The sequence below is a fragment of the Hippopotamus amphibius genome, chromosome X, assembly GCF_030028045.1.
Source record: "Hippopotamus amphibius kiboko isolate mHipAmp2 chromosome X, mHipAmp2.hap2, whole genome shotgun sequence".
Lineage (NCBI taxonomy): Eukaryota > Metazoa > Chordata > Mammalia > Artiodactyla > Hippopotamidae > Hippopotamus > Hippopotamus amphibius.
In genome coordinates, this window is record NC_080203.1 from 22,699,866 (window position 1) to 22,710,864 (window position 10,999).

Sequence of the window (10,999 nt, forward strand, 5' to 3'; positions counted from 1 at the left end):
CTTGCTATCCTTGACTCTCTTACCTTTTTTTAATCTTTCTCTGTGTTCAATTCTAGACTGCCAAACTGTGCTTGATTCAGTCAGCTGTGAGTGCATGATCTTTAACTTTATTATTTTTTTTATAAATTTTATTTATTTATTTTATTGGCTGTGTTGGGTCTTTTTTGCTGTGCGCGGGCTTTCTTTTTAGTTGCAGTGAGTGGGGGCTACTCTTCGTTGTGGTGCGTGGGCTCCTCATTGCTGTGGCTTCTCTTGCTGCAGAGCACGGGCTCTAGGCAAATGGGCTTCAGTAGTTGCAGCACATGGGCTCAATAGTTGTGGCTCACGGGCTCTAAAGTGCCAGCTCAATAGTTGTGGCGCATGGGCTTAGTTGCTCCGCGGCATGTGGGGTCTTCCTGGAGCAGGGATCAAACCCGTGTCCCCTGCATTGGCAGGCGGATTCTCAACCATTGCGCCACCTAGGAAGCCCAATCTTTAACTTTAATGTGGTCCTGTCTTTTTAAAAATACCTCTGTTTTTATCTACAACATCTGTTTAAATCCTTTTCAGTAACTTCAGATTTTATTCTAGTCTCTCAGTTGTTAACCTTGCCTACTAATTACTTCAGAGGTCATCCTTTTCATTTTTCCCAAGGTTGACCTTTTTCTACCTCAAGGTTTTTTTCCCTTCATCCAGACATTAATCTCAGAGAAAGACATGTCCACTTTTATAAAGTTAATCCTGGCCTTCATCTCCTCCATTTCCTCCATAATCTTATGCACGCTCATTTCATCTTTTTATCTCTGCTATATTCCTTCTGCCTAAAGTATTTTCAGGTATTTTTTTTTTTAGGATGAGGAAGATTTGCCTTTACTTTGCGTATTTTCTTGTCTTCCTTTTACTGTCAACATTTGTAAAGAGTATTCTTTACTATCTTATTTGTCATTTCTTTACCATTTGTAATTTAAACATCACTCCCATCTATCAGTTCATGCTACCCCTTTAAAGGTTATTAGTCATGCCCTAATCACTAAATGTACTCACTGCTTTTCATTCTTACTCCTCCATGACTTCGTTAGAATATTTGTTACTTTTGATGACTCACTTTTGAAACTCTTCTCAACTTCTCTTAAGCTATTGCCACCATTTTTTTTCTTCTTTGCTACTCCTCTATTTCATTACCTTTTCTTTCTTCAGCTCTTCTTGCCTCTTTACGTTTCTTTTCTTGGTACTTTAACCACTCTCAGAGTTTTCTCTTCTACCTTTCAACTGTAAATCCCCCAATTTCAATGCCGAGTTTTCCTGAGATCCAACTCTTCATCTCTATTTGATATTTTCACCTTTAACTCACTGGCATTAGGACACAAGTAAGTCAAACATTTTTGTCTGTCTAGGATCCAAACTGTTATCACCCCAGTACCGTTTAAGCTCAGTCTGTCTCAATGCATTATTTGCATAAATGTGGAGCATCACCTGGAAATAATACACTTTAAGTTTCTGAAACCTGTGGAGTTCTCTTGATCTGCCACCATTCATCATGGCTTCCTAAAAGTCCACCTTCTAAAATTTACCACTCTGCGTCACAGCTACTGCAATGGTTCTGTACCCATACCTCGGTTGTTCCAACCTTTCTGTCAGTATACTGCTAGGGAGAATGCTGGTCTCTTATTCTGTGCCAAATACATGGCTGCCACAATAGGGCTTTAATTCTGCCCCTAATTTACAGGAGATTAAATTGGAAATTATCTTTGGTGTTTCTTAAACCCATGGATCGTTCTGTCTTCTCCTCTGCCATTTTCCATAGGCTCCTCAACTATCTTGTAAGACCTCTAACCCCATTCTATCCCAAAATATTCCCAATTGAACCCAGGCTTCCTTCATAACCTTTTTCTAATTTCCAGTTAGCTCCAACCCTGCACTGCATAGTCATCACACACACTGATTGCTTCCTCATTGTTAGCAACTGAAATTGTTAGAACTGAAATCTTCCACTTCTACTCTTTTTTTTTAATTTATCTGGCTCAATTTCATTCCTCATAAGTTATGCTGGCATTCTGTTTTTTTGTTTTGTTGGCACACGGGCTTAGTTGCTCCGTGGCATGTGGGATCTTCCTGGAGCAGGGATCGAACCTGTGTCCCCTGCATTAGGCAGGCAGATTCTTAACCACTGCGCCACCTAGGAAGCCCCACTTCTACTCTTTTAAGGGCTTTGTAAGTCTCTTTGTATTTCCCCTAGTTCATTGATGCCTTGCTTCCCTGGTTGCCTCAAGTACCTCCCCCTTAATTGGATACCCTGACTCTGACCCAGTGTGGACTTTTATCATAGGATTAAGCTCTCTACATACAGAAGCTTCATTTTTCTCAGAGGTTGAGTACCCTTATTTTCAGCCCATACCAACTCTGTAACCATACAAAAGTGAAGCCCCCCAAATTAATTAATCTTCTCCAATGTATAGTTTGTCCCATATTCAATATCTAAAGTGATTTTTCCTTATTCTTTGTTAATCTTTGGAATGCCTCTCTTCTGCTCTCTCATTTTACCTTCTGTGAAGTATCTGATCACCACAGCCACTCATAGGAATCAGTCATTTCTTTGAATCCTTTGCTAGGCCATTCTGCCTCATATTAAATATGTGTCTGTCTTACCTATTTGAGAGAGCAGTTCTTTGTATTCACCATGGCACCTATTCTAAGGAATTTTTCTTGGGATTGTAGGTAGCCATTCTTTTCCCATGTATACACGGTATGCTGCTGATAGTTACCGTGTGTCTAAGGGTAACCGTTGGCTTGATGCGTTGTCTGGTTTGGGTCTGTCAGTGCAAGCTAGGGCTAGTACTTTTCAAACTTTAGCTTGTGTAAGAATCATCTGAAAAACTTGTTGAAACTGATTTCTGGGCTTCACCACTAGAGATTAATTCAGTAAGTCTGGAGTGGGAGCTGAGACTTTGTAGTCCTAATAAGCTCCCAGGTGATGCAGCTGCTGCTGGTCTGTGGACCACACTTTGAGTAATACTGTGCTGTGCTAATCCGGGCTAATTCTGCCTGACTTTCTAATATAGGAAAGCTTTCCTTATCAGTTTAAAGGGGGGTATAAAAGCTATTAGCATTGGCTGCAGAATTTGGTTAGTGGTTTTCTGTTCTGTGCATAGAGGAAGTATTGTTTTAACTCATGAGCTCTGCTTTCTTTAATTTGCATTCTTTAAAAGCTCTCCTAGTAATTGCAAAAGATTCTTTAAATGTTTCATTTTACTAATGTTAAGTAATGTCATTTAGCCCAAGAAACATTTACTTCCAGGATCATTCAGATTCTTCCCCCATGCTAAATATATTAAGATTAGAAAATATTAAGATTAGACAGTAATAAATAATTATTATGCATAACAATTTATATTATAGCAAAATACATTATTAGCAAATACCTTTTAAATTGTTCTCAATTCTTAATAGTTGAAAAAAATTAATATGATGTTCTTTGCATTTTTAACTCTAGAGTTTTATTTATAATGGTGAGGTATGATCTTTTAAGATTATTCTCAGGGAAATATGTTAGAAAATACACAGGAAAATGAAATATAAGATGAAAATTTTGAATTAAACAGAGATGCTAATAGAATTTCAGAATTTAAATCATGGTCTTTTATTCAAAACTAAGAAACTAAGCATAGGTTTGAAAAATGGCCATAAAAGTAACTAATGACTTATTGTATAATAAAAATCTCATTTGTCTCTTGTCTCTCCAGCTCTCATAGCAACCAGCCAGCTAAACGATTTTGTATTTTTAAGAAGCATTCTGGAACTCTCAGGTAACTAATTGATCTTTTTTTATTCTCTCTGCTGAAAAATTATAGTAATTTTTTAACCTGATGCTGAAGTGCCTAGTTCGGAAAATGAAATGATTGCTACTGGACATAATAGAGTTCTGTTCATTATATCCTTAGATCAAAAAGGGGATTGCCTATATGCTCTATAGCTAAACTTTGTTTCAGTGATGTCAGGCATTAAGGTGAAATTTTCATGAATTTGCATTATAAAATTAAAAAATAAGGCTCTCCAGCAATATTTGAATATTTAAAAGACTTAAGATACCTAGTAAAGTGACTAACACTACTTTGGTTGTGATCAATATATAGCCTTCATAATTCTTGGGATTTTTTATTTTTGAAATAGAAGTACGCAACTTGTTTACTGTTCAGAGGAATTGTGAACATTTCTAAAGGCACTGATGATTAATTTTGGTTATACCACACACACTTAGCTCAGAATCCACAAGCACCATTTTTTTCACATTCTTCTAATTCCTTTTCACTCCATTTTCCTTTGTTTAATTATTTTGTTCATGTTGTCATTACTATTTGAAATACCAGTTCAAATATCTTTGTAGCAGCAGGCAAAGACATAGACTTAAGTTTAGCCAATACTTGTTTTGATACTTTGGGTTAGTGGAAAAGTAGAAGAAGGGATGCTGTGTCTCAAAATCTTTGTATTTATTATCCCTTCTGCCTCATTTCCTCTTCCCCAGATAGCTGCATGAGTAGCTAGCTCTGTGGCCTCTCTTAGGTTTCTACTACAATGAGTGAGGCTTTCCTTGATATCCCATGTACAATTTATGAGAAGGTGTGAACATAAATAACTACAGAAATTAATACAAGGAGGTCCGTAATAAATGCAGTGAGAGTTATTGATTTCAAAAGAAAGAGAGGTTTCTACTTATAAGAGGCACAGGGGCATTTTAGCTGGAAAAAATAGCATGAGTAAAAAATGCAGAAAGGAAAAAAGCAGAAGACATACACCATGAATGACAAGTAGTATGGTTTGGATGGAGCATGAATTTCGTATAACATAGTATTAAGTTCGGAGTCTAGGGGAATAGTTTTGAGCTTAGATCCAGATTGTGGAATCCTTGAAAAATGCTAGGGAATTTGGACTTAATTTTAATTTAAGGATGTTGGGAAAACCATTGGTGTTTCGTATAGAATCAAGGGTAGCGAAGGAAGATAAATTTGGAGGGGTATAGAAGGTGAATTATAGCTACCTGAGGCACATAGACTGGTTAAGACTATTGCAGTAGTTAAGACTGATTTAATAAGATAACCTGGGCTAAGGTGGTGAGGTAGTATCATGTCACGTTTAAGAATATGGGCTCTGGAATCAAAAGGCTCAGTTTCAGATCTGGTCCTAACCTTGGTAAATTACTAAACCTGAAACTGTCCTGTATAAAAAAGTTATAATTATAGCACCTAACTCCTTGGGTTGTTATACAATATAGATGAGATGATATGTCTAAAACCCTCAGCCTGCACAGAGGAAGTGCTCAGTAAATTGTTAATATTATAAAATTTTTCAAATAGTCACTGTCTTAAGGAGAAAGAGTCAGAAATAACTACAGTTTTGAGCGTTTGTGTCAGGGACATGGCATCATAAGGGAGACCAGTCAGGAGGAGTGATTTTTCAGGGATAGGGAGGAAAGTACATGACTTTAGTTTTATGAAGATCATTTTCGATGTGCCAGTGTGACACGTAGGTGTAAATACACAACAGGCTGTTAAGAGTAAAGCTGCAGGGGAGAAGTCAGTGTAAGATATGCTACTGGTTTTTATTCCTATAGAGTGAAATACTTAATTTTAAAGTATTTAAATTTAAAACGAACTGCAAAGATATATTTATGCTTTGTTAATAAGCTGATAACAATAATTACATTATATGATTTATTTATTATTTATTTATGTTTACATGATATATTTTTAAGACCGCATTTCTTCTGTGATTTTATCCTCACTTAAATAGGACATTGGATTGTAGGCTTCACAGAGTGTATCCTTTTCTGTTCACTCTTGTATCCATAAGACCTAGTAGTACAGAGTATGTAAAGAAGGTTCTCAGCAAATGTATATTGAATGGATGAATAGTGTAGCCTTGCTTTGCAGATGGGCAAAGACATGGAAAGATTGTGCCTTGCACAAGTTATACAGGTTGTTAGTGGAGTCACAACTGGGCTTTAGTTATCTTCACTCATATCTTTTAGAAACCTGCAGGAGAGGGAGCAGCTTATAGAGCACTAAATGTTAGCATAATTTAGACATGGCTATGCCACTTTCTAGAGACATGGTTATACCATTTCATATATATATCGGGCTTATATAACAAAATTTGGAAGTGTTGGTCATGACACATAAAAAACAAATCAAGTTATTACATGAAAAAATAAGGATTGAACTTGTATATGGATTTTCATAAAAGATAAAAACCTTTTCTTTCTGTCTTCTTTTTTTTTCATAGGGGCATTACTCTAGTGTGCCTTAAATGTGATTTCCTAACTGATTCTTCTGGTTTAGATCGTATGGCTAAACACTTAAGTCAACGTAAAACTCATACTTGCCAAGTTGTAATAGAGAATGGTATGTATATATAATTGTGTTACTTTGGATTTCTGATATTTATTCCAGTATTTTTGATCAGCCACAATACAGCTCTTATGTATTAAAATGATAGTTTCTTTCCTCATGTAGTCTTTAAAAAATTTTTTTTATTAAACTATAGTTGATTTACAATGTTGTGTTAGTCTCTGGTGTACAGCAAAGTGATTCAGTTATACACATATATATAGATTCTTTTTTAGATTCTTTTCCATTATAGTTTATTACATGTTGAATATAGTTCCCTGTGCTATACAGTAGGACCTTGTTTATCTATTTTATATACAGTAGTTTGTATCTGCTAATCCCAAACTCCTAATTTATCCCTTTCCCCCCTTTCCCCTTTTCATTCCTCATATATTCTATTTTAAATGTAAAACTCTTCTAATTTCAGTTCCTGAAAGTACCTCAGCTTCTGAACCCACTTCTGCGTAAGTTTAATATTCATTTTGTGCATTTTTCTTTGACGGATTTTAGCACTGTTGCATTTTTTAAATGTATCACTAATAGAAATGAAAAATATTAAAGTATTTTGTTTTTGTTTTTGTTTTTAAAGCGGCTTGTTGACATAGATTCCTGCTCTATGGAGCTCGTGCAACCTGGTGCAAGACAAGTTGGAATTTCCTAAGTTCAAAGTTCTGAAGTGTTTTCTTACACAAAGGCAGTTTCCTAAGTTCAAAATTCTGAAGTGTTTTCTCATACGAAGGCGGTTAAACAGCCAAGTTCATGACACTAGTTCTCATTATTCAGCTCTTTTCAGCTTTCAGATGGCACTAGAGTCTTATTCCACCTTATCTTTGTGTCAGGTTAACATATCCTAACATATGCTTTTTTCTCCAGTTGGCTCTCTTCAAAAATAACTTTTGTTGCTATGGTCTTTTCTTGCTTTGCTTAAAATAATTTGTGTTTTTCTCTGCTATACTTGCTTTCAGAATATTGCATTCCAAAGGATGTGACTGTTCATCTTTTTTTGTCTGTTTTGTCTGACTTCTTAGTTAATTTCTTATGTCTTACATTTTTAGGTCAGATAGCTGTCTTCTTCCTCATTCCTTGTCTGTCATTGTTCTATTTTTCATATTTTTCAGATGCAGAAGCAACACAGAAATTTCAAATAAAGTCCAGGGTACTCCTGGTCAGTGTCCCCCTTCGATGGACACAACTGATGCCTGTTCTCTCTTTCCAAGGAATGTGAATTATTTGACTGTGAGACCTCCTCTAGGTTGTGGCCTTAACAAATCAGATCTTAGGGAGAGTCCCTACCTTCATGACTGGCCTCCCATAAGACTGATGCTAATTTGGCCAGAGATGACCTCAAGGCCCACCAAATTGAGCACAACTTCCCACTGGGGGCTTTGGTTCTTGATCTTAAGCTTATGGGTCGATTCTGACCAAGAAAAGCCCATCAGATCAATGCTTCAACATCCAAGTTGAAGTTTAATCATTTTGGCTGCTGCCCTTTAATCTTCCTCTAGCATGCATGCAGTCCAAGGAGTATAAAAACTGGTTGTGTAGGGAACCAAGTTTACTTTCTTGTTCTTGGAAAACAAATTTCTAAAATTACAGTTCCGAAATTAGTTGTTTTTACTGTCATTTAAAGTTTTATCCAGTATTAAACCTTAGGAGTTTTCAGCAATACTAATATTCAATTTTTTATTTTTTTAAGTCTTATTTAATTTTGTTATCTTATTTTTATGTTGTCTTCACCAAGTTTATTAATGTCCATTTTGTTATGTCCTCTTTTTATTTCTTCTCTTTAAAACTTGTTTTGTGTTTGTTTTCTTTCGTTAATAACTCCAAAAAAATCTTTAGAATTCTCCACAGATTTCATGTAGCTACCTATTGGTAGCTTCTTAATTTGGTAATTGTTCAGACCATTAGACATTATTACATCCTCTGTCTATCTTGGGACTATCATTAACATTATCTTAGTGATTGTAAGTTCAAAGACATAAAGAATTGGCAAAAAACACTTCCTACAGACCTTAAAACAAGTTCTAAACTTACATTTCTGTACATCTAATACATAATATCTTCTTAGCCATTAATGTAATTCCTTTGGATAAAGATAATATATTCAGAAAATATTGGGACCAAAAAATGCACTTGTTTCTTGCCCATATATATATAGATGTATATTTTTTTTAATTTTGTGTTTGTTTATTTTGGTTATATTGAATATAGATTTGCTGAACAGTTTTGATGTTATTACTTATTTTTTTAATAAAATTTGTATTGTGAAAGTGCCTCTAGAATTATTTTCTAATGAATAACTTCGCATAAAAGCTGTGGATTTTGTCATACAAGTAGGAGCGTTGCTTTGCTTCTTACATGGAAGCCTGATTACTTGGCCTACAAACTGAGACCTTCATCTATTGAATCCATCTTGTAGTTTTTCCTTCAGCACAGTTAAAAGCTTACTATGTATACTTTACTAATTTTTAGAAATTTAAAGGCTGGCAAGAGTCCCTTTGTAATCTTAATAACCATGAAGGTGGGCAGGCTCAGAAGCTGTTTGACTCAATCATGAGTGGTTTGTTTCCCTCTTAACATTAGAACTTCTTGAATTGTACTTTGAAACTTAGTCCGTTTGGGCTTCTATAACAGAATACCATAGACTGGGTGGCTTATAAACAATGGAAATTTATTTCTCATTGTTCTGAAGGCTGGAAGTCCATGATCAAGGTGCTGGCAGATTCAGTGTCTGTTGAGGGCCAACTTCCTGGTTCATAGACCGTCGTCTTCTTGCTGTGTCCTCACATGGTGGAAAGGGCAAGAGAGTTCTCTGTGGTCTCTTTTACAAGGGCATTAATCTCATTCATGAGGGCTCCACACTCATGACCTACTCACCTAATGATGCCCCACCTCCAAATACCATCACATTGGGGATTAGGTTTCCACATATGGATTTGGCTGGGAGGAGGGGGACACAATATATTCAGCCTATAGCAGAGACATATTGAAAGCCAATTCCAACGACCACTTGTTATGTACTCTACTCCTTGTAACTTATAATCAAAAGAGTTGAATTTATTAGTTTTAATTTTCCAGACTGATTTCTGCTGTAAATGATTTTCCAAAATTTCCAAAAGTTGTTTGTTTCTTAGTAGTGGACTTGGTGATATTCTCATCTATATTTCCATATCTGTCTCTAAGATGTTTTTTCATTTACCATCTTTCTACCCATTTTTTTTTTACTTGTCAAAAACTGTGGTAAAAATCTATAACAAAATTTACCATTTTAACCACTTTCAAGTGAATAATTCATCAACATTAATTACACCGTTTTAAACTTTTGCCCAGAAATAACTCATTTGTGGTTTTAACATAGGTTCTCTTTTTATATACAGATATTTTCTCTGCCTCTGTCATAGTTCACAAATATGATAAACCACATTCTTGCTATAGCAATATTTTAGGCAGGGGTTCACCTTTGGGTTCTTCTGTAGGATTCTATTTCTTACAGTATATATTAGGTTCATTTTCTTAAAGTATAATGCTCTTAAAGTTCTGTGTCCTGCAGTGTCATTTTTTTACTTCATTTAAATAAAACATCTCAGTCAGTACTAAGCTTGCTTATTACAGGCAGTTAGTTGAGTTTTAATTGGTGCTAATGAGGTTTAGCTTGACAGTCTGATCCCTTTATTTTCAGGCTATTCTAAATAGTTCTTTCACCTGATTCAGAAATAGCCCTCTCCGTGGTTAAGAATCTGCCTGCCAATGCAGGGGACACAGGTTCGATCCCTGTTCCAGGAAGAAAAAAAAGAAATAGCCATCTCATGCATGCATGCTTCTTAGTTACAGCTGAATAAAAGGTGTGATTGGCTCAGTTTCAATCCATCACCATTATTAGAAAAATAACCTCTGAACTACAAAGACTTAGTTTCTTACTCCGTTTTGTCAAACTTTGCCAAAACACCTCTTTGGGCCTCATTTATTTGTTTAGCAAATATTTATTGAGCACTTTCTTTCCTGACACTATTCTAGGTGCTGGTAAAACAGACTGAAATCTCTGCCCCTGTGGAGCTTATTTTTCAGTGTTGGAAGACAGACAATAGAAAGTAAGAAAAGTATATGGTATGTTAGATGATGATCAATACTCTTGAGAAAAATTAAGTACGGAAGGAGGATGATGAGTATTGATCAGTAGTTGGGAGGTTGCAACTTTAAATTTGGTGGTCCGAATAGGCCTCCATGACAGGATGACAATAGAGTTAAAGACCTGGAGGTGAGGAAATGAGCCCCTTGGGTATCTATCAGAAGAGCATTCCAAAGAGAATAGCAAAGGCGAAAGCCCTGAAGGAGAAAGTGGAATCCTCATTCGTTGCTGATGGTAATGCAAAATGGTTCAGCCACCGTGAAAAACAGTTCGTGAGTTGCTCAAAAAGTTAAACAAAATTACCATACGACCCAGCAATTCCACTCCTAGGTATATATCCAAAAGATTTGAAAGCACGACTCAGATACTTGTACAGGGATATTCATATCACTATTCACAATAGCCAAAAGAAGGAAACAGGCCAAAAGTCACAAATGGAGAGATAAATAAGTTGTAGTATATTCATAAAATGGACTACTATCTAGCCATCAAAAGGAGTGAAGTAATGATA

General features: G+C 35.8%; 1 protein-coding gene across 2 annotated transcripts in view; it reads left to right on the forward strand.

Moving 5' to 3' along the window:
• ZNF280C (zinc finger protein 280C) overlaps positions 1-8,575 on the forward strand; it is a 55,918-nt gene extending 47,343 nt beyond the window's left edge. For both annotated transcript variants that reach the window (XM_057719218.1, XM_057719219.1), the window contains exons 17-20: positions 3,720-3,782; positions 6,256-6,374; positions 6,787-6,823; positions 6,949-8,575. In XM_057719218.1, coding sequence (XP_057575201.1) covers positions 3,720-3,782; positions 6,256-6,374; positions 6,787-6,823; positions 6,949-6,964 — 235 coding nt within the window. In that variant the 3' untranslated portion in view covers positions 6,965-8,575. The remainder of the gene's footprint in view (positions 1-3,719; positions 3,783-6,255; positions 6,375-6,786; positions 6,824-6,948) is intronic.
• The last annotated feature ends 2,424 nt before the right edge of the window (positions 8,576-10,999 follow it).